Source organism: Heloderma suspectum, chromosome 1, assembly GCF_057233095.1.
Source record: "Heloderma suspectum isolate Gila_16-S chromosome 1, 16-S_ref, whole genome shotgun sequence".
Taxonomy (NCBI): domain Eukaryota; kingdom Metazoa; phylum Chordata; class Lepidosauria; order Squamata; family Helodermatidae; genus Heloderma; species Heloderma suspectum.
The window spans coordinates 336,034,241-336,058,587 of NC_139458.1; the positions used below are offsets into that span (position 1 = coordinate 336,034,241).

The window sequence follows — 24,347 nt, forward strand, 5'->3', positions numbered from 1 at the left end:
CATTGTTAAAGTTTGGGGGACATGATACATAGTTAAAATTTCTAGTTGAAGTTTTAAACAAGATATAGATGTGCTTGCATCCCTCAAGGAATAGTGAGTAGTATGGTGCAGTTTATATTATTTCACTCAGCAAATTTCAGCTGCAGTAGATACTGAACAGTTAGCCTATGCAGACAGTTTGAGTTGATCTGTACAGTAATACCCACATACCTAGCTACTCCGTGTTAATACCACGGTGAGAGCACTAACTGGTTTGAAAATTTGAGTTTACAGATTTGCAGAAACATTGTGCATGAGCCCAACCTGGTGTCTATATCAAATTGTTGTTGTTCAGTCGTTAAGTCGTGTCTGACTCTTCGTGACCCCATGGACCATAGCACGCCAGGCCTTCCTGTCCTCCACTCTCTCCCCGAGTGTGCTCAAGTTCATCTATATCGAATAGAGCACCTCAAAACACTCCTCAACCCAGCCATGGGTTGTCCCACTTCTGCCAAGTCCAATTCTGCCTAACTACAGGAGGAAAAAAAATCCCTTCCTATCTGGGGCCAGAAGGATAATGTATGCTGTTCCATGAAATGTCCAGCTTCCAGTGCCCAACCCTTAGTTGCAAGCACCAAGCTCCTTTCCCATGGAAGGTTCAGTTTTGAACAAAATCCTCTCCTCCCAATTGTTTTTACTCTTAGTACACTCCAATTACATCAAGTACATGCTCCTTATGTACAATGAAGCCCAGGGATATGCTTCTCTTTAGTTTGCTGATATCAGCTAAGGGCAGTGGAATCAATATTTGGTCATCTTCCCTCTGTCTGAAGCTTAGATATTCAGCTTCAGTGAGGTGGGACAGAGGTGTGCAAAAGCTGTTTCAGATTTTGTGCAAGCCAAACATGTGACACATCAGTCAAAAGATCCTTGTCACTTTTAGTGTATTATTTTAAATAAAACATCGGGCAAAAACTGATGGTTTTTAAACCAGCTTTCAAAAGTTGGTGCCAAGGGGAAGAAGATTGGATGAAGTGATGTTTTTGTTAATAAAAGTGAGTTAGTTTGTACATCTATAAATCACGGCAGCTGGTGAGACAGAAAGGCAGTGTGGTCAAGGAAGAACTATCCTGAACTTTTCTCCTGTGAATGGCCAATGTAGATTTTGAATGCCTGGAAGAGGTAAAAAGGTGTGCCCTCAAATTGTCCATGACATTTCACGTGTCCACGTGAACTTGTTTTATTTCTATGTTCTGAATGCATTTTAGATCGACCTACAGCCTAAATGGAAGAAGGTCTGCAGCTAGAAACATATCATTCAGGCTAGATGTAGTTCCAACTTTCAGTTGATTTAAAAAACAACAACCCAACCATGTATAGGTTGAAAACATTTCCTCTTATTTCAAAAAGCGTGTTTCCTGAGGAGCCGACATCCTATCTGAATAATGGAGGGGTTGTGAATGAAATATCACTTCATTCAGAAGAGCTCGCTGAGTGAGGGCCATCACTGTGAGCTGATTACCAATACTAGTGCAGGAGAGCTACCCTGAGAGCAATTTCCTAGAGAGGGACTATAAAAGATTTTTTCTGAGATACTAAAGGCGATCAAAGAGAGCAGCAGGAGATACAACTGGAGACGTGAAAGGACACAGGACAGAATGAAGGGGGAAAGTGTTTCCTCCTGACAACACACTTCAGCATCCTCCCATTAAAAAAACCTCTTCGTTTGTAGTAATGCTCATCTCTCTAACATTATCCATGACATCTGGTCACAAAAAAATAAAGGCAGACCAATCACTTCGATAGGGCATATGCACATTGGGCTTAACACACATAGGCCCCAGTGCAAATATGGGTCAAGGCAAACACACTCAAGTCTGGTGGGGTGGGGTCAGCAGACAGAGTTTTAAAAAACAAACTCGTTTTAATTAATCATTTCTGAACCACACATGTGGTGTCCAATGAATGAATTTTTGATAAGGCTATAACTAGCTGACGTTGCAGTACAAAGCTCAGGTCTAAAGTACTGAAAGTATCAGGATACGCACATGTTTCTTAGCAGATTAATCTAGAATAAAACCGACTTGCACAATGTGAGTATTGATCATTTGGTATCATTTGCAGCATCAGCATTGAATTCCCACCAAGCAATGTCACACTCAACCCTTTCATGCTTTTTCACTGACAAATGAACAAAAATTTCACAGACTATTATTATGGCAGCACACCTTCAATTCAAAGTTTGTCAGCATTTCCATTAAAAACCATGCATTTCAAAGTTTTGTTACTTGGCCATATACGTTTGCTCTAGGTTGAAATATTAACCACAGGTAAAACTGAGTTGGAAGTCAAAATGTTTCACATCTTTTGCAATGCATATAGAGAAGTTTTAAGTAAATGGATCAAACAGTATTAAAAATCTATTTCTAAAATGAATGTCATGAACGAACATTTTGGAAATTTTTAAGAACTTCACCCACAAAAATATTTATTCTTACTTCATAAACTTTAATATACTGGAAGATTTAACATAGAAGTAAAGGAGGCATCAGGTGGGACTGCAGATTATTTTTATATGAAAATAGCAGAAAGGAGTTAGATATAACATCTTGTTCATTCTGTTTAGGGGTCAATCCTTTTCCATGCAGACCTCAATTTTCTCAATCAAGTGGACAGTGGAAAAGACTGCGTATAGGATTTAGGGTATAGGAGATTCACACAGAACTTCCATTCCCAGTAAGGGCCTACTGTGTGGTCTCTGTGTGTGTCTGTACTGAGGAGAGGAAAAGAGGGTTCTGATAATCCAGGGGTGGACAATTTGTGGCCCTCTGGATGCTTTAGCCTACAACTCCTATTTGCCCTAGGTAGCACAGCCAATGGTGAGGGATGATGGGAGTTGTAGGCAAAATACTTGGAGGGCCACAAGTTGCCCACCTCTGTGATAACCCCATGAGGAACCCACCACTTGTTCAGAAAGATCAGGACCTTTATGTTTAACGTGCTTTGCAATTTTTATCTTTTCTGTCACTTCAGAAAAGTTAACTTGTAAAGTAGGAAGCTATTTAATAGACAAGGAAGTGAAGATGCAAGACAGTGGCTTAACCAAAGCCAATGTAAGTCTAAGTTCTGATTCACACTTTACGCGACTAGCTTGTTTACCACACATACACACCACTTTGTGCAGTGCTAAAAATTCCAAAAGTATAAAGGGAAGCTGTTGCAGTTGCAAATATTGACAGACATACAGTGTATATATTGGTCCAGAGCTCCCTGGCTCACATGCATTGTATAGAGACAGCTGTTCATCGCAATTTATGGTATTTAGCAACACAAATACCAACGTACATATGGCAGTGAAGTGTGTATCAACCTGTAGTCCAGTTCTCTATTCATTTCATTCTAATTGGTTTTATCATTTAATCGGTTTACCCCTCAATGAACACTTTTGCCACAGTATAGAATGGCAGGTGCGCTCTAATTGGCACACAGAACTACAGCCCTAGTTGGCTTCTCCCTCTGCTACAATGGAGAGGGAGCTCTATGCTCGCATGGGATAGAATGTACATAACTGCCCTCTTCCACTGGAGTGGATAGGACAGCACTTACCAGCAAATCACCTTGCTGTGCACAGGGGTCTATAGCAAGAGCTCTACTGATCAGAGTTGGCTGGAAAAGAGTCCCTTGTGTTCATACAGTCTGCCTGCTACAAGTGGCAACAAAAGCCTCATTGCACATTTGGGGCTCTGCATAATGGCCAAGGAATTTAAAGTTTATATACCATAAAGTGGAGCACTACTTCTGTACCTCTTTGCAAGGAGAACAGGTGTATGGCTCTAAACGACTGTGGAAATTAGGATTTATGTTTCGTAAATGTAACAACCAAAGTTTAAGCATCAAGCAAATGTTATGGCCAAGTACAACCCCTGAAATAAGAGTTTTTATAATATGAAAACACTGACACAACCTTCACTATAGTATTGCAAACACCAACGCTATTGTACTTTGCTTAAATATCACTTCAGATAGTTAAATGAAAAAAAAAAAGCCCAGAGAGGCCAATATTTAAATATGTAAGCAGGCAAATGTGGAGAGTAAGTTGTAAATTTGTGTCAATAATTGTTCAAAATAAGTCCCGTCCCCACACCTCTGTACCTCTGCTTAGTTCAGCCCATTTGGACAAACTTATAATGGAGGCTGAGAATTACCTTTCCTAGTCAAGTTGAATTTTCACTTATAAATCTTAAACATACTAAGATCCAACTGAAGGAATTTTCTTTTGGATTTTTATACAAACATTTAATTTTTTGTTAGGCAAGGACATATTATAGTCTGAACAAAAATAACTATGGCAGTTTTGGCAAGTAATGGGTAACTCAAGCCAACGATTGGACTGGCTGTCAATGTCCTTTTTCAACTACAGAGCATTCTCATAACCTCAGATTTTAACAGGAAGTTGACCTTATCTTAGCATGTGACAGTCCCCCCAATTTCAAGCCCTGGCCAGACGTGTATTCTCGAACTGGAATCAGCGGCTACAAAGCAGCCAGCGTATCGTTAGTCACAATACAACAGTAAGGTTGTGAACATACCTGAGCAATGTTCAAGGTCTAGAGCATTGGAGGATGGGCAGGACAAGACAGGACAGAACAAAAATAAAGGAAGAAAAAAAGAAAAGACAAAACAGTGACTATGAGGCCAGCCTCAAGTTACCCCAAGTCAGACCAGGCCCTCCCACGTGGTAAGGCAAAAAAAGAAAAATCACATAAAAAGAAAATTCATTCATTACCAGTGAAGGTAATGAAAACATGCCAAGGCATTCAACAGACAAGTTCTATAGACCAGTGATCTAAGAAGTACATATACCACCATCACCCAAAAAAGAAAAAGATAAGGAAGTTTGTCTGCTGTAGGTTAAAATCTGTCCAGGGTATATTTGAAGCTGGCCTTATAGGGAAAAAAAGCAATGCCAAAAAAATCTCATTTAAAAAGAATCTCTACCTTTCAATTTAGAAACCTTTAAAGCAATATGTAAATGATAGGAATAATAGTGCCCAATTAACCTAAAGCAATAATACTGAAGGGAAAAATCATGGTCTGATCCTCAACTGTTTTGCTTAGTTAGCTATAGCAAAGAAAAAGAGAAAAGAAAAGTGCAGGTTCTATGCAAAGCAAAAAGCATTACAGCACAATACAGTACCTGCTTGTTTAGACCTAGCATATTGCAGACCATATCTCTGGAATAGGGTTGCTCCAGCACATACCGCAACAAAGCAGTCTGGGGCTCAAACAGATCCTTGAAAACAAAAATGGAAACAAATACCAACCTATTGACACAAAATACATTTAAAAACTGAAATCAGATACACTGTCTGAGTAAGCCATTAAGGTTCACAGATACTAAGCTTGTTCTCTTCCCTCCAATGCTTGTATTGCATGATTCTTACTTCAGGGTTTACTACTTCCGATGGCAGGAGGTGGGGGTTAGTGATTTAATGTTCTCAGACCTACATAGGTTTTACTTTTGACTATTATCCTCATCACATTCCACAAAAAATCCCAAATTATTACCTAACAATACAATGGTAGGCAACACATGGCAACTGCGGGGCTTTTCATTGCAGCTGTGGCCACCGTTTCAGATATTCAAGTCACTTACTTCTATGAACCTTTTGTTGTATGTAAGAGGCATAAATATTGCAGCCCTTCTTCACTAACCAGACCTATCATTAGCGGTTGTCTTGCTGCCTAAGGCAGGAGGATGCACACTGCCACTGCACCACAGCAGCCTCCTCCTCCCCCCTGCTGCCCTGATGAGCGATGGGGCCGGCAGCCTCTCCAGAGAGGCGCCCAGGTCTGAATGCTGCACTCTGAGGAGTCCTTTCTCAAAGTGCAGCACTGTGAGGTGGCCCTGGAGACTCCGGAGAGGCCACTTCCCCAATCGATTTCTTGTTTGGGGAGCTCTCCCAGAGCAAGAGATGTAGTTGGCTGGCAGGCAGGCGCGTGGCCTGTCCAGAGTTCACCTATCCAATCTCTCGCTCTGAGCCCGCTCCCAAAGCGAGAGATCGGGCAGATGGCCTCTCTGGAGAACCTGACTCTCCCTAAGCAAGAGGGTTCAGAGCAAGAGACGGGGTAGGTGGGAAGGCAGCTGCTCCTCCAAGGAACCCTGCTTGCTGCACTCCAGCAGTGGCGTTTGCCAGGGCGGGTGCATGGGTCCAGTGGCAGTCCCCTCAGGGGCCCACCTAGCAGGGTGCGTGTGTGTGTGCCATCTGCCACTCCTCTAGATTTGTCACCTGAGCAAGGGATTCACCCTGCTTCATGGGTGGGCTGTCCCTGGCTATCATGGTTGTCCACTTACTCTTTTCTGAACATCCCAAAGGATTTCCCCTATAGATCCATGAGAAGTTTAAGCAAAACAGAGGGCAGGAGCAACTGTATTTCAATACAAAGCAAAAACAATTACAGCACAATGCAGTGCTGTAAACGACAAGGAGATGTCACTTGGGGGAGCCATTTTTCCATGTACAGTGTTAGCCACTCCCCAAGTGTGAACTTCTTTTATAGAGTCCTCCTGCAACATCAAGTACAGCTGACAGATTCACTAGCTGCAAACGCAGTTTTCTTTTAAGGAAAAACCTGTGCAGATTCTCACTCTGGACATGGAGGTTCTGGTAGCAGCTGGCAGCCGTGGAGGAAAGCCCACAATATAGCAGGTGGCCGTATTTAATAGGCAAGAACCCTGAGCATTGCTGCATACAGCTGATACATCCAATTCAATAGGAGCAAGCAATGGTCCCAAAAGGCCTTGGATGCCAGCCAGAATTGGTGCTCAACATCAACCCTGCCCCTGAGGGGTAGACTTTTGACTGTGATGTAATGCTACTCTTCAAAGGCACTGTGAGTGCCTCCAAGGCCTAGCAGAACTGCAGGGACAAGCCTCTCTCTCCTACCCAGCTCAGAGAAGGGCAAGGGAACCTCCCAGATGTCTTGTTGCTTTCCAAGTCTCAGTACATCGTCAGCAAGATGCTCTACTCTTCTCCAAGCTCTGTAGGAGTGATGGAGAATTTCCCTGACTTCAGAAAGAATTGGCAAGTGACAGAACATCTTACTACTTTCCAAGCTTCTCCAAGGCTCAAGATGAAGTCAGAGAGGCCTCTTCTCATTGCTCTCTAATCTTTTGCAAAGTTAGTTCAACATCTGGGATATCCACCACCCTTCTCAAGGCTTAGAAGAGTGGGGATCGCATCAGAATAAAAAAATTGGGCCCTTTTTTGTAGATCCCCAGAGCAAACGACATCTAGCATTTCCTTAGAAATTATGCAATAAATAAGCAAAACCTCAACTGCAAGACTTCAGTGCATTCTCAAAATAGCATCGTCACCAGCATTTTAACTAGTCTATGTGATAATCTTCCATTAATGTTGTTCTTCATGTTCCTAATTTAGAAATAAGGGTTTCACAACTGTCCCACGCACATATACCTTATCATATGGCAAAAGCCCTTTCAGTGGGAAACGAAGAGTCGTAGGATCCAGCTTCCATGAATTGCAAATAGCACCAGAGTTATTTACTACAGGAAGAAGACTACATCGCCCTAAATGCATTGGACAACAGAAGGAGAAAAAGTGACTTGTAATGTATATCACTACCCACATTTAAGATATTGCTAGTCATCTTTATAAACATACATATCTTCATACAAATTCTAGTAAGCAGCTTTCATGTTACATCTATTACTGATGGGTTTGACTGTTTATATGTCAAGATGTCCTATTTTCAGAGATTTCTAGTGTTCAATGCATTTTTAGTTAAATCTGTACCAAATTTCCAGCTATTCTGAAATAATTATAGTACATACTTCTTGTTTTATAGAAGAAAACGAATGAACTATAATCCAAAGACCTGATCCTGTCCACATATCAGTGCTGGCGCAAGCTTTGATGGTGGCAAGCCGTGCAGCTTGGGCTAACATAGCTAATATGGGCTAATATTGCACCCTATACTTGGCAATGGGACACAGCCATCCAGTCCTCCCTGCCTGCAAAGCAAATCCTTCAGAATCCTTCTTCAGAAAGTCCTCTTTCTGCATCTCTTATAGATCTGAAAGGCCTACAGGATTATGAGTGGAGTTACCACTGATCCTGCTTCTTTCAAATTCCAGGAAGTGTTGTACAAGTGGCCTTGAACACCATTGTAAGACACTCTGCCAGCACTAGCTCTTTGCACGATGCCACAATTTGGGGCATTATACTATTCCATTTGATCCTAGGTAGCATCAAGTGGCAGATTACTTCAGCCCAGGAATCGGTGGCAAGTCTAGCTAGTAAACAGACACAGCAGGTATACTGAAACTTTGTAGCTTAGATATTCTGCATTAGATCCTTCAGCTATCGCCAATTAAGTTTACATTACATTGCTATATGCAAATTCTTACCACAGATGGAATTTATTCTTGCTGTAGGTCTGAAGGAATCCACAAAATCCGATACTAGGTTGCCTAACAACTTTTAAAAGATGGAAATCAAATACCAGTTAAATAAGAGGCACTCATCAATTAATTAAATGTTAACCAGTATTATGAGATGAATCCAAATACTTTAAATCTTGGCTTGCAATTATTCGAATACTGGATTAAGAACTAGACCAGCAAATTTGGCTCCACCCAGTAACTCACTACCATATGATCCAAAACACAGATAAATGCGAACAGCAACATACACCAATTCTCTTCACATTATGAACTTCAACTGCTCTCTCCTGTGTGCAAATAAGACATAGACAAGCAAGAGTGAGCAGCTAATGTGCACAAGGAGAAAAGCTTGCATGCAGCTTCGGACATGATAATGATAGGAAACAGGAAGCACAAGTGATCCTGGCAGGCAGGCACACAAGTTCTCCTTGTAGTGTGAACTTGCACATTACTCCACTGAGGGTGATGCCTAAGATCTACTTTTCACAAGAGAGAGATGTAGAAAAATAGGAAGCACAAAGCATTTACACTACTTCCATTACAGTGTCCAAAGCCGTTCTGCAGAGAGACTCTGTTGCTGTTCCACACTGGGGAGGAAGCGGTTAACGAGACATTGGCCTAAGACTTGGCTTGTCTGGAGAAAGCAGCCGAGTGGTGCATACTGGTGGTGTTGGGGAGATCCTTTGGATTAAGACCTACTAAGGCCCATTGACCACAACTGTGTGGGTTTGTAACTTGGTGAGAAAAATATTGTGATGTAGTCTTTGGAGAGTTCAGTAAGATCTTGCAATTCTGCGTGCCACCTGATGCAAGATTAGCCTTGCTGAACATTTCTGAAAGTGACTTGGAAAGTAATGTGTACAAAGACCTTGTGACTCTTCCTCTAGCAGCTAGAATGGAAACAGCTAGCAGCTGGAGCAGAATCCAGCTGGCTACATGTAATCAGTGGTACTAATAATTGTGGAAACTGGCTTTGATGGGCGAGTTAACACAACCAATACACACAGCCAATGGTCTTGCACGGTCAGATTCCTTCATAGGAAGGTGGTGACCATTCATTTCACAGATTAACAAAGACTCTTCAGCTGCAGTTCAACTGGTAAAAGTATGTTTGGGCATAAAACAACCTTTTTGCTGGGTAGTCGGTATGTGCAAAGACAAGGTGCTTAAATTAGGTAGCTACTTTGACCAGCACCATGTGCATAGAACAGTGTCTTGCGAATGTCATCACATTACAACGAACAAAAATGGCATGCAGTTTACAGTAGGTGAATGCTTGTATGGGTCCCCAGTTCATAAGACGCATGCTGACATTACAGCATGACATTATATACGCTGGAGCCCTGTTTTGTGCCACCAACTAGGCTCCTGATTTCCAGTAGCCTGCTACTCTTAAGGTGCCTGCTGTGCTGGTTGTAGTCAACATTTTCCCTTTATTATTATTATACACATGAAGTCTTACCCAGTGTGGAAGTTTTCCTTCAGGGTACAACTTTCGGATCTCTGTAACTGCAAAGTAGGCAGGTAATAAACATGCATTCCTTTCCAAAATATAGGCAACAACCTAAGCAAAAAACAAAACAAAGCAAATACCGAGGACTGGTTTATAAATTATAAAACAAACAAGCAGAGTGAAATGTTAGGACTGTGGAATAATATGTTCAGTTCCCAGCCAGCCTGCCATAACCTCTTTGAGGATACTCCATTCCATTCCCCTCTCCAAATTTCCATTGTTTCTCTCAACAGACACTCAGTATTCCATGGCCAGTGAGCAGGATCAGTACTCAGTGGCCTATTCAGGGTTTGTTTGTTTTTGACCTCCCTTAGAGATTTTTTTCCCCCTAAAGACATTTTATACTTCTGAAAAACCTGTGGTTTCCCTGAGCATGGTGATATCTCCCCATTGTTTCTTAGGGGTCCCATTTTGTATTTGATAGCATTATGCTTCTTTCGGGAAGACTGGACAATAAAAGAGTTATTTTTGTGTTTCAGGACGTAATGTGCTACTACAGCATGACAGCAACTGGAACAAAAGTAAATAGTTCAATCTATATATTTTATTTTTAGCAGTTGTAGTGCTTGTTTTAAATAAATAGCTGAATATATTGTCTGTGTGTTTTGAGGGCCCTATCAAATAGGTGCTATGATGTTTCAAAAGTATTTCACTCTGTATGTTATAAACAGAGAATGACCTGGTTCACACATAATGCTAACTCTGGTTTATTTAAGCTATGGGTTGTTGAATTCTGGGTTCTTGATTTGTTAGCATGGCTGGGTTCGCACAACACAGTTTGTTCATAACAAATCATAACCACAAACAACCCAGAGAGAGAACCCATTGTTTGTTGTTGGGTTGTGAACTCTGGGTTGTTTAAACCATGGGTTGTAGTTACATGTGAATGCAGATTCATGGGTTCTTCAGCCAGGCTAGAGAAGGCAGGCAAGAGTGATAAAAAAAACCCCAGATGCTCTAATTGCCAGTATTACAGCGCCACAAAGGCATTTGGGAAATACGGAGGGAGCGGGTAAAGTAGAAGAAAAATACACACACACACCTGACTGAAAAAACAAACCACAGTTTGTTCAATCATTTGCCAGACAACTCAGAATAGCGCAACAAACCCCTGGATTAACCAGGAATTAAATAAACTATGGGTTAAATAAGCCATGGGTTAATGTTATGTGCAAACCTGGTCAATAACTTTCACTAGCAGAAAAGTGTCATACCATCTTTTTAACTTTTCGGGAGCGGGGGCAAATTTCAAAAGCTTCCCCAAAACTTGCTAGATGGAAAAAAATGCAGATGACTGCCTAAACTGACATATTGCGGTATGTACACCATTTTACATGTTTACCTCTCTTGCTGCTAAAAGTTGGTGCACAACAGCAGAGCTCACTGTGTTAGGAATAGTTAGGATTTTCTCTAGGATACCCTTCAAAAGGTCTCGCACACCCTATAAAAATACAGATAAGATTATACAGATAACTTTTCAAAACAAAATCCTGTACTTATTTGAATTGTATATAACTGAAGAAATATATACCTATAGACATGAACCTTTTTCACCCCTTAAGGGCGCAATCGTATCGGGATAGGCGGCTGCCTCCGAACTTGGAGGTGACCGCCTATCCAATGCAGGGCAGGAGAAGCATGGAGCGGATTGCCCCCTCTGTGCTTCAGCCACCCTGCATTTAGGGCTAGACAGACAATTCTGGCTGTCTAGCCGTGGGACCTCGAAGCACGGGAAGCGGCAACTGGACAACACATAGGATGTGTCATACCAGCATTTCCGACTTCCCCACCCGACAGCCCCCACGCCCTGTTTTTAAAGTTCCATGCTCCTCTTCCTAGTGCGGGGCTGTTCCGCACTGCCTTGTAGGCAGCGCGGGAGGGGGTAGAGTTCAGTTCCCAGGGAACCAACCTATCCTATGGCCGTTGTGGGAGAAAAAGGTTTCCCCCACACCATCTAGCCGCTGAGTAGCGGCCATAGGATTGCACCCCAAGAATATAATGTTTGATTGTCATCCTTTTTTTTAAACCACGAATGCCATATGCATAAATTCATCAAATGACTTCGCAGCCATTTAGCCTCTCTCTCTGTCTAAATGATGGTGCCTGTTAGAACTACATATCATTTCCCAGATCTAGCCTAGGAAAATCATGAGCAGAAGCAGGCTTCTGTGCACTGATCCCTGTGCTGGACTGGGATCAGACCAGACAATGGATTGCAGTGAGTGAGTATCCCCTGGGCTGGATGCCACCATTCGACTATAGTGACTGTGAACAGGGATCCCAACACTGGACTAGAAACACAAATGCAGTGCCTAACATCTGATCCTACAGATCTGCAACGTATACGATCCCCATCATAGAATCATAGAATAGTAGGGTTGGAAGGGGCCTACAAGGCCATCGAGTCCAAACCCCTGCTCAATGCAGGAATCCAAGTCAGAGCATCCCTGACAGATGGCTGTCCAGCACAGCACAGAGAAGACAGTGATGCACCATCGACCTATTTTGAGATGGTGATGAAAAGGTGTATCCTAAAGCTACTGTACATGATTATGACCCATTTTAACACCTTTGGATCAGAGCCACTACAACGAGAAGTACATTTGAATCATCTGGTAGCTACAGTGTTGGGAATTCGAAAACCTGGATTAAAACATCAGCTCAAGTCATGGATCATTGGATTTCTTGAACAAGTAATGTATCTCTCTCTACTTCAATTCTACTACCATAAAATAGTGTCGTAGCAGACCCAAGCCAGGATGGTTTTTCATACACCAGGCACCTCCAGCATCTGTGGAGAAAATACAGTGGGTCTTCCAGCAACGGTGGACTCTTGAGGAACCTACAGACAGGCTGCCACTCAGAGGCAAAGTGTATGCCTCAAGACCTGCAGTAAACAGGCTCCTGGAGATTAAAGGTCTACTCAAGAGCAAGGGTCTCCTCAGAAGTAGGGAGAGACTGGGCTTGCAGCTGTACCTGGATGTGGGATGGGAGACTTGATTATATAAGCTCTTGGTTGAGACCAGCTGGTTGCTGGAACAGCCCCTTTAGTTCAGCTCCCGGTATCTTGCAACCTAGGTTTCCCGACCTGGCTTCTTCTCATGCTGTTGACCTCTGGACTCTTAATAAGACTCTGTTCCCTTGGACTATACTTGATTTGGACTACTTGCCTGTTCTTGATTTTGGCTCTGCCTCAGAAACTACTCTTGGACCGCCCTTCTTCTTGACCAGTAATTCTGTGCTTCTGATCTTTGCCTCACTTTTAACTTTGCTGAATGGATTTGCCGTAGGACTGAGCTTGACCCAGACATACCAGAACAAATAGGATTAATAGTAACCTATATCATGCAGTTGCTAAATAAACCCAAAATATAGAAATGTCCCTATCCCAAGACACAAGACTAGATAGGCATTTAAATTTAAACAAGCAATCCAATAAAAATGTAATGAAGCTGTTTGTAGCCTGAGAAAATGCTAACAGCCATTATAAACAGCACAGCAAAATATTACATTTTTGACTGTTAAGGCTTTAAGATCATTACCTTGTAGTCTACACCACCAATTATTTTTTGGACAAGTTTAAATGTTAGAGACCAAAGCTGCGTCCTTTCCCATTCAAGGTTGTCAGAATTCAACAGAGATTCACAAACCATCCTAGAGAAATTGAAAACAAAATTCAGTGATGCATTTGCGAAGTAATATTTGACAAGTCCCATGTTTTATCAGTATAAGGACAAGTCTTAAGCAATGGATCTACCATAATAAATTTTCCACTCTACTATTCAGTTTGCCTGAAAGGAACATACCTGGGTGGCAGCAGCCCGGTTTCCACTGCCATTGCCAAACAGTCATACAGAAAAGAAATTCTTTTAGGACTATGCTGGCTATGTATGAACCTTACAATCCACTGAACACATTGTTCATGAGATTCCTGTAAAAGAAATAATTAACATGAATTCGTCATTTCACAATCTGTTAAAAATAAACTGAAGACAGGTAAACACTTACACTGCTAAAACCTCCGAACAACAAACTTATCTTAACTATTTCTTAGTTTTCAGAATACAAGAACCTACACAAGTGAAGAGGTTGGGGAGAGATTTTCAAGGCAACTATCAGGAAGGAACACTGTTCAGTACAGTCCATACTAGGAATCTAGCCAAGCAACACAGACGGCTGAAAAGAGCAGGAGCAGAGAGCCATTGCCGTTCAGTAATTATACAGAGAACTTAACGTTATGATTGGAATTTGTGATGGATGTACCACTTCATAAAACGAAGATGCATATTTCTCCCTTCTGTGGTCCAGATTTGCCTCCCAGTTACATATTTTGTTAAAACCTTAAGCTGAAATGTGTTAGTGCTTACACAGAACTGAAGCCCTATACACAAGCAGGGGCTTCTACGGATACCTGTGGTAGACACACTCACACCAAGAACAGTGGCAAAAAATGGTCTATATGTTATGGTAAACTGATCTGTCAGATTATAGCTTTGGGGAGCTATAGTGGGTGTGTAAAAATACCTCAGTAATGGATGAAATACTCACCTGGGAAAGGTTGCTCCAGAACTGTCGAAAAGCTCCCAAACAACTGATTAATTTGGTTCGCTCATCTTCAGGAGTGTCCATAAACATGCTGTTGCAAATAAAGCCACTATTTGTAAAGCATCCCAGTCAATACAACATAATGTATATAAACGTACAAGCAAACAGCTGCACTATACTTACCCAGGAAAGGCCTCCTCAATGACCTCTGTTTTCTGTAAAGGGAAAAAACAAACATGATCTAATTCTTGCTGATAACAGCAACCTGGCTTTTGTACATCTCCTCTACAGCAGAGGCTCCCGATCTTTTTGGATCTGTGGGCACATTTAGGAATTTGAGAAACTGCTGTGAGCACCACCACAAAACACCTAGTCAGTGGATTGCTGCTTTGGTGTCTACCTGTCTTGTCTAATGGACACCGCAACGTCTCCTTAATAAGGGATTGTCTAATTTGGTTAATTTCTAGCAGTGCAATTCAACTAATGCTTCTTTTAAACAAATTTTTGACAATGTCCAGTAGTTGCTTCTTCTTGGGGGGAGGTTATTATATGGATAAATTTTGTACTGGAACAGTCATTAATAGACACTGTCAAGGGCTCCTTGGAGGCCTCTCTCAGTCTAATCCAGTAGCCAAGTCCAGACACAGACAAATGGATTCTTTTCAAAGCTTTATTCCTCTTTTACAACTTAACAACTCTACCGTTAGCAACTAGATATGAGCAGCAGAGTACCTATGCCCTACGTTGGAACAGCTGGTCCCCGTTTGAAAGGGAATTACTGGCAGACCCCTGAACTTAAGGACTAGGGAGAGTCCCTCCCCTTTTCCCTTGGATCCTCTGGGCGCAGCCGTTGTTTGCGCGCCAACCGGGCACTACGCCTCCTTTCTGCGCCCTCCATTTGGCGCCACTCTCTGCGTCGGTGTCGCGCGTCCATCAAGTCTGCTTCCCGCGCTCTGTCACTCCCAGGACTGCTATCTAAGCTAGGAATGCTGGTGGGAGGAATCTCCGTCAGCTGTTGGCCCTGGGAAAGAGGAGCGCGCTCCTCTCCCAGGAGCGACTCCTCTTCCTCAGAATCAGAACTACTCTGGGATTCTATGGGCTCAGTGTCCACCCTGACAGCCACCGATGTACAGACTCTTTTAAATTATTTACCTTCTTCATGGAAATTAAATAGTGAGCGTAAATGGATTCTCCACACCCTTTTGACAGCTAAAAGACTATTACTACAATACTGGAAGGATAAACACTCACCACCTATAATGCAATGGATTGAGAACCTTACAATGCTTTCAGTATCTGAATGGGTGGCATATAGATGCCACCTTCAAATGGATACTTATTTGGATATTTGGTCTGCTTTTGTTGAAGCCTATGTACAATTGCTAGAAAGCTGTATTCATATGTATTCACTGCTATGGTTATACACAAATCCATGTACGCATATTTTAAAAAATTGGTATTTTAAAAAACGTTTGCAGGTGCCTATGGGCACCATATTGGGGACCACTTCATGGGTACAATTGGAGGTGCCTGTGGGTGCTACGTTGGAGACCCATGCTCTACATGACGCTGAGTCAGTCACCATAGTTACTAGGAGAAGCAAAGTAACCAAAACATAACTACTGAGATGGAAATGGTCCAGAAGAACAATGAATGCTAGAAGATCAGACAGAAAGCGTAGCCTTAACTATTTGTTTTAATATTTATACCCTGCTTGTCAACCATCATTAGGGCAGTATCCAGTACAGCCACTGCACTTCTGCTCATTCCATTTCTCCCATGTAACCCACAACTAATGCAATGGGGAGTTGGTGCTTCCTAAAGCAACGTCAGAAATGAGTGAACACACTCATTTCCAGATTGGGACAGACCTTCTGACCTGCCCCATTCTGAAACTCGCATTTCCAATTCCTTTAAGAACTTCTAGCTCCCCATTGCATTAGTGGTGGGTCCCACTGGTGCAGGGGCAGCATCGGATACTGCCCTGAAGATTAAAGACCAGATAAAGGTAAAATATAATGTAATAGAGCTGTCAATAAAAATGCTAACAAAAGGAAGTATCAGTTCCCATATCTTGAAGCTTTGCTAATCAAAACACTCAACAACCTGAGACACCACTAGCAGTAGTAGTCTGGCTCTTCCTCTTAATGGCTGACAGCTGAAGCTTGGACATTAGCATCCTTATACATTTACTGATAAATTCAGCTTATATTAATCAGGCACAGAATGTAGTTCAGACTGCAGGGTCAAAGAGATCCCCTGTTCAAAGAAAAGTGCAATCTCCTGACTCCAGGGTTCCCCTCTATGCATGGCGAGGCACAGGTGACACATGGCCCAAAATCCACTCCCACTGATCATGAGCAGAAATTTGGGTATTAAAAATGCAGGCTTTTCAGGTAAACATATAAACTCTCTTCAGCAATTAATTATGTCCTGTATATTGCAATTCCTGTGAGTATGGGTTTTCTTTAGAGCTTATTTTCTCAGTATTTATCATGTATTAAAGGTTATAACCTATTTGCTTTTCTTAGTAAAAAAATACCATACTGCAAGATGAAAAAATCAGCTAGCTAAAAGCAACACTCCTGCACAGCTTGATTCCAGTTGTACTCCTTTAGCACATTTTCCAAATATACTTATCAGGTGGAAGATGGACAAAGATACTTTTTTTTTTTAAAGATATGTGAATGTGATATTCCCATATGGACAACTGGCCTACAGAAACCTCACATGGCTCAGGTATATGGTCAGCTGAGCTGACTTACAGAAGCATCCTATTGGTTGTGTGTAATCAGAAGTATAGACTGATAAAGGATATAAAAGGGAAGAATCCTCTGTGAATGCTGATTCAGGCCAGGGCAGAATGCCAGCCCTAGCTGTTGGGCTTAAGCCTACAATGGGGCTAGGAGGGAGATGCCAGAATAGTCACTGGACTCCTTTCTAAGGCTTTTGATACATAGCTCAAAGAATTAAGAAGGTGAAACTTCGAGATAAGGTGAACAAGCTCTTGGACAAAAGTCACAGTACAAATGGTTAAACACAATTCTAAACTTCAAAGCTGGTTCACCAGATGTACGTCCTACACTCAGGTCTGACTATTTGAGCATTACAAAAAACATGCATCTTTGGTTACAATCTAGCCACCTCCTTTATATGTATTTTATGACGTTAAAAAAAAAATGAAATATTAGAATCAGCCCTTAAATTTCTCCTAACAAGATTGGAAAGCAATGGGGTATATATTCAAGATTCCACAACCTTAATTAATTACCACTTAGCGTACTTCAGGTCAAAGCAATTAGAATGCAGTAAGAGTAGACCCCCCCCCCCCCACACACACACACAGAGTCACATTTGCACATAAGCCAGAATTCTAGAATCCCAACTTATTGTTCACAGGCAGTGTTCTGGTGTACGCTGCTGGATTGCTCCCACTTGGCTTTCCCCCATTCCACCACAGTGGGAGCAGCTAAAGTAACCAGGAAGCAAAAGCTTAGAGATACACACAAACTTAATAAGTCCAAATCTGAAGCCAAGGCTTAGAATCATAGAATCGTAGGGTTGGAAGGGGTCTACAAGACCATCGAGTCCAACCCCCTGCTCAATGCAGGAAGCCTGATTCCAAGGCGGTCTCCCGTCCAAGTACTAACCAGGGCTGAGCCTGCTTGGCTTCCGAGATCAGATGAGATCAGGCGCATCCAGTGCTAGTTTATTTGTGAATACAAAACCACAGTAGTTATTTAATTCTTAGTAATCTTGACTAAACCCTAAAAAATGATGTATGATGACACACTGGCCATTCCTGTATTCTCTGGTTTTATACTTCCTCATGATGGAACATTGATCCACCCACAATTAATGTATAAGTCTTCAAATTACATTTGTCAGCATTACGCTTCCTTTTTACTGTATAACACCAGATCCTTTCTCACTACCAATATCTCACACTTTCACCTAAGAGATTCTTGCATCCTAACTACACTAAAAAGCACATTCGAAGCATATTTGAATTCAGTGGGACTTGCTCCCTAGTAAATGCACTTAGAATTGCAGGCTAAAATGTGATCCCTGGCTTCTAAAACATCCTTCTCCTCACGTCCCATTTTTCCAAAGCAACTTCCAAAAGCAAAGGTATCTATGTTCCTCATATCTGCTTCATATGAGCAAACACAAAAGTGCCTTGCAGCACCTTGAACAGTTTTATTATGACATAAGCTTTTATGGGAAGGCAAAAGGAGAAGGGGATGGCAGAGGATGAGATGGCTAGATAGCATCACTGATGCAATGAATATGGACTTGAACATGCTCCAGGAGAGAGCGCAGGACAGGAAGGCCTGGCGTGCTATGGTCCATGGGGTCACGAAGAGTCAGACACGACTGAACGACTGAACAACAACAACAAAGCTTTTATAGACAGGAGTCAACTTCATCAGGTGCATAAAGTGCTATCCTCTGTTGACAAGAACACACATACATGGATACAGAGAAAAAAAGATCTCAATAGTGGGGTTGTGACATTTTATGTAAAACTCAAACATTTAGAAAATAAGCACAGCGACCATTCACAAACAGTCATTGGCAATAACACAATCTTCATAGTTTTGCTATAATTTAACAAATGCAGTGGGAGAGAAAACCTTGATTCCAACTGAGTCTTAAACAAATATGGTCAAATGTGCTGATAAGCTTACTGTATTTGGGGGGGGGGAGTGGGGTAGCAACTTGTGGTCTTCCAGGTGTTTTGGCCTACAGCACCCATCAGCCCAAACCAGCATAGCCAATGGTGAGGGATGATGGGAGTTGTAGGCCAAATATTTGGAGGACAAGTTGCTTTGAGATTTGCAAAGAAATGTCAGAGACTTACTTCTACCATTCAGCTTCATTGGATGATGCCATGTACAAGTATTATGAGAAAGGGAGAGAAAACAGACAGTTCTGGTTGCCACACTTCAAAAAGGATATTGTAAAGCTGGAAAAGGTACAGGGCAACCAGGATGATCAATGCACTGGAGCAATATCTCTATGAGGAAAGATTCCAAAGTTTGGGGCTTTTTATTTTTAGCTTAGAAACAAAGACAAGTAACAGGGAAAACGATAGAGGTGTATAAAATTATGCATGGTGTGGATAAAGTGGATAGGGAGACATTTTTCTCCCTCATAATACTAGAACTGGGCATCATCCAATGAAGCTGAGTGGTGGGAGATTCAGGACAAACAAAAGGAAAGACTTCCTCCCCAAACCCATAGTCAAACTATGGGATTTGTGCCATGGTGATGGCCACCAACTTAGATGACTGCGAAAGATGACTAACTGTGCAATCCTATACACGTTTCTACCGAAAAAAGTCGTACAACTCCCATGGATGGCTGGGGAACGCTGGGAGTTGGAGGGCTTTCTTCTATATAAACATACGAAGGATTACGTGCTCAGATGACTTCAGACTTGCTCTCATGTCCTGCCTGTGGGAAACGGGATGCTGCTCTACACAGGCCTTTGGGCTGATCCAGGAAGGCTCCGCTTATGCGCTCCCCAAAACTCCATCCTCCTCCTCCTCTCCGTGCCAGGCCTTTCTTTTTCTTTCCAGAGACTGTCTTGGCCTCACACCTGCATTTCCTCCCTCCGCCCCGCTCCCTCACCCCTGTAATATTTTCATTCCTCCGCCTATTTCTCATGCACACGCACACGCACACGCACAGACCCCCCCCCCATCCCATCCCATCCCATCCCATCCCATCCCTCGGTCGGAGCAGCCTCCCACGGCGGCCATTTCCTCGCGGCTGCGGGGAGACGCGCGGGCGCCGGAGGGACTCACCACCACCTCCTCGAAGATGCTTTGCAGCTGAGTCTCCATCGGGACCGCCATGATGCTGCTGGCGGCGGCGGCGGCCCTCCCTCCTTCCCCCACGCCGGGTGAAAGAGGGAGGCAACAGGACAGGCCCCCGAAAGTGCCCCGGAAGGCGCTCCCTTTCGCATCCGGGTCTCAAGCCGCTATTGCCGGCTGCCCGCAAGGGACCCGCGGCGGCTTAGAACGGGCGGCCTGGGCCTCCGTGGCCGGGCGCCGAAGCCGCGGGCTCTGCTTGGAAATGTTCGACGCCGCAGGAGTGTAGGCGCGCTTACCCGGAAGCAAGGCCCGCGGCGTGCGAGGGACTTAATTCCTCGGACGGGTGAAGGCGCCAGCGGTAGCAGCCGGAGGCGAGACGTGTTTGCTCGGAAGTAAAACCCAATGAGTTCAGTGGAACTTGCACAGAAGTAAAGGGGTAGCATCCAATGTTAGTCCTACGTAGAGTAGACCCATTGAAATGAATGGGAAGTGAGTGGTGACTGACTTAAGTCTCATTCATTTCAGTGGGCCTACTGTATGTAGGACTAACACTGGATACTACCCCGATATATTAGGCATGCTTACTAGGAAGTCGGCGCTTCTAGAATTATTTTTATTTATGCATATTAATTTATTACATTTATATCTCGCATTTTTTCCTCTTGCAAGGAAACCAGAGCGACTTATATAGTCCTCTCTATTTTATCCTGATAACAACAACCCTGCAAGGTAGGTTAGGCTGAGAGTCAGTGACGGGCCCAAAGTCACCCATTGACTCATGGCCAAGTGGGGACTAGAACCTGGAACTCCTGAGTCCCAATCCAACACTTAACTGCTACACTACACTGGCTCTCTGTGCGATACAGATCTATAACTTCTTATTTATAAATTTGTAGAATTGCTGACCATGGCTACTTGGAAGTAAGTCCAACTGAGTTCACTAGAACTTGCGCCCTACTTAAATGTGCATCAGGTTGCAACCCAATCGTATGCATCTTTACTCTGAAGTAGATCGCATTAAGCTCAGTAGAAACCCACAAACACACACACACCCCTCAGGTTTCTGCTTCTCTTTTACCTACACCCTCTAGCTGCTGAAGCCAGGTTGCTCATTCTGTGAGGAAAGGTTCAGGGCCAGGGTCTTTACACCATTATCCTTTGGCAGATGGTTTCCACAACAATAGTAACTAGGGTCCTCCGCCCCATAACGAGGCATAAGTTCTACACACTTCAATAGGGCTTACTTCTGGGAAAATAAGGTTGTGCTGCACACCGTGATAATCAGAATTAATTTCAGCGAGGGTTGATAAGTGGTGTTGCCGTTATTTGCAAAAGCTATAGTGTCCGTGGACTCAGTATCTGAGCATGTGCAGAAGTTGGGGCGAGCGGGTTCTGCAAGAAAGAAATATTTTTAGAATTATTGGACCTATGGGCAAAGTGCCCCTGATAATATGCAACGTGCCTTTCCTATGGAAAGGTAATGCTTCTTTGACAGGTCTCTAGGCATGCTGCAAAATCTGGTGTCCTGACCCTTCCCATTTCCTCTAACATAGGCCATTTTTCATAGTTGCATCTAGAAAGGAAAATTGTTAGCACCAAAATAACAAGGTTTTTTAAAATGACAATAGTTGTCAGTTTTATAACTGTATTGTGGTGTTTATATATGTTTCCTAATTAAAGTATACTGTTGCAAAATTGCATGGACAGTTTTTCCATTTAAGATGTATTTGTTTAAAGTCATGGAGGAAACATCATGGTGCCCTGGAAGATGCTCATAATTAAGAACATAAGAACAGTCATGCTGGATCAGACCAAGGGTCCATGTAGTCCAGCATTCCGTTCACATAGTGGCCAATGAACTGCCCACAGGAAACCCACAAGCAGGACATGAGTGTAACAGTGCCCCCCCGTCCATATTCCTCAACAAGTGGTGTACATAGGCATAGTGCCTCTGATACTGGAGGTAGCATATAACCATCAGGACTAATAGCTATTTATAGCCTTATCCTCCATGATTTGTCCAATCCCCTTTTAAAGCTATCTAGCCATAATTATTATTCCAGGTAACCTTACCAGATACTTTAGTATTGTCGACCTGCACATGACTTGTGTGACACATCAGTCCAAATGCAGCTTACCAGCCATGTATTGGAGCCTGCTGTATATCTGACAGCTCTCCTGTTTTCAGAGTTCCAGGCACAATGCCAAAACAGCTTTATCAAGCTGTTGGTGGCTGCCATGTGTGGTTGGTGGACAGCAGTTGGCTTTGTGGGTCACAAGTTGGCTTAGAGCAGTCTTCCCCAGCCTGGTGCCCTCCAGATGTGTTGGACTATAGTTCCCATAATCTAGCCAGCAATGGGTGTTGTAGTCCATCTAGAGAGTTGTAGTCCAGCTATGGGAGCTTAGTCCAACACATCTGGAGGGCACCAAGTTGGGGAAGGCTGGGTTAGAGCATGCTTTATCAGATGAGTGACGGGCTATCAAGTTATTCTCATACACAGGTTAATCAGCACTTCCTTAATAGAAATCTATGGTTTTTCACTCAGTACAAAGAGCCTGTATAACATTGGATAAGTCACACCAGCAGGTTTTATGAAATGTGGAAGCTGCTGCTAATATTTCCATGAGTATGCTTATCTTTGGCAGGACTTCTCATGTGAGTAGACCACTTGTGAGGAGTTATTTGCACAAATGAATTGACAAATAGAGCATTTGAAATAGTTCCAGCACTCGTTGCATAAGCAGGTATGTGCCTGAAATAAGGTGTATATCAACCCACTGAACAACACAAAATGTGGCTCTTCATCAATGCTTTTTCAGTGCCACAAGCAGATAGACTGACAATGGAATTCTGTCCATGCTTATTCAGAAGTTAGCCCTGCTATGTTCACTTGGGATTACACCTAGGTAAGTGTGCATAGGATTGCAGCCTCAAAGAAATGTTTAGGATCCGGGTTTTAAACTAATGTAAATTTATACAAGAATCAGAGTTAACATTTTTCTGGCTTTCAGTAATGGACAAAATTAATAGATGGGCCTAATCTATTCTTGTTTATAGTTATTATGCTTGAATATGCATTGCTAAGTTATTGCTTATAATTTCTGCTTGAACATGAAATGCTAATTTACATTGCCTTTTGACCTTTAAAACCTTGGCTTGCATGGCAGCATTGCGTTTCCTATCTTTTCTTTTATCTTGATTTAACTGTTTCCTGCAGTACACTCACCTTGCTTTTTGTAGCTCCTTTTGGCATTACCAAATTTGTTCTTTCATTAAAAAATGCTTTTAACCTAGTTCCTGATGAGGAAGCTGTTGTGCTGATTCACAATTTTATTTTTAAAAAAACTTCACAAACAACAGAAAATGCCACTGCATAAATAAGAGCTACTTGTGTATCATTTCTCCTGATATGGATGAGCTTATTAAGCCCTATTAATAGTTTTGGCTAAGTTGATATGGGTTACAACTGTCCCTTGCACGCCATGGTCTTTTGGCCTCATTATTTGCAGTAGGGTTTTTTTTCTCTATACCTATGTGCATGTAAATTGCCCAGAGAGCAGTTATTGGGTGACAGATAAATAACATTTAATGTTATAACATTGCATGCTCCTGACAAGGTGGACTCTAGTCTATGAAGCTCATGCCACAATAAATCTTTTAGACTTTAAGGTGCCTTGGTTGTTTATGCCCTGAAGGATTTCTCCCATGACTTAACCTGTGCTACCCACAGCTTTACCTTTTAAGATTTCAGACAAGACCTTCCATGTATTGGGATGGTGCGGGGCAGGGGGGAGTATTCTATGTTGCCATTTAGCCAAACTTTATACATTACAAAGATTAAATGTACCTGACTGTTCCTAAAAATGAACTGGATACCATTCACTGTCTACTGTTTTAGCGGTATGCAGATGACCCGCTCTCTATGTGTTCAGGTCAATCTGGCTTCCTGCTCAGGGGAGGAATCCTGCATGCATACCGTTCCCATTTAATTTCATAGGTGGAATAATAGCTGATTTGCCA

General features: G+C 42.6%; 1 protein-coding gene across 3 annotated transcripts in view; it reads right to left on the reverse strand.

Moving 5' to 3' along the window:
- The window catches only part of MED23 (mediator complex subunit 23), a 51,251-nt gene extending 30,643 nt beyond the window's left edge, over positions 1–20,608 (reverse strand). Inside the window, exons 1-11 of one of the 3 annotated variants that reach the window (XM_084827530.1) lie at positions 20,318–20,469; positions 14,688–14,719; positions 14,508–14,595; positions 13,766–13,890; positions 13,502–13,613; positions 11,302–11,400; positions 9,909–10,010; positions 8,411–8,480; positions 7,458–7,570; positions 5,177–5,272; positions 4,569–4,586 (exon numbers count right to left, since the gene is read on the reverse strand). In XM_084827530.1, coding sequence (XP_084683656.1) covers positions 4,569–4,586; positions 5,177–5,272; positions 7,458–7,570; positions 8,411–8,480; positions 9,909–10,010; positions 11,302–11,400; positions 13,502–13,613; positions 13,766–13,890; positions 14,508–14,595; positions 14,688–14,719; positions 20,318–20,368 — 906 coding nt within the window. In that variant the 5' untranslated portion in view covers positions 20,369–20,469. Of the gene's footprint in view, positions 1–4,568; positions 4,587–5,176; positions 5,273–7,457; positions 7,571–8,410; positions 8,481–9,908; positions 10,011–11,301; positions 11,401–13,501; positions 13,614–13,765; positions 13,891–14,507; positions 14,596–14,687; positions 14,720–20,317 lie in introns of all 3 variants that reach the window. The other 2 variants (XM_084827527.1, XM_084827529.1) reach the window with 2 other exon arrangements.
- Positions 20,609–24,347: the final 3,739 nt, after the last annotated feature.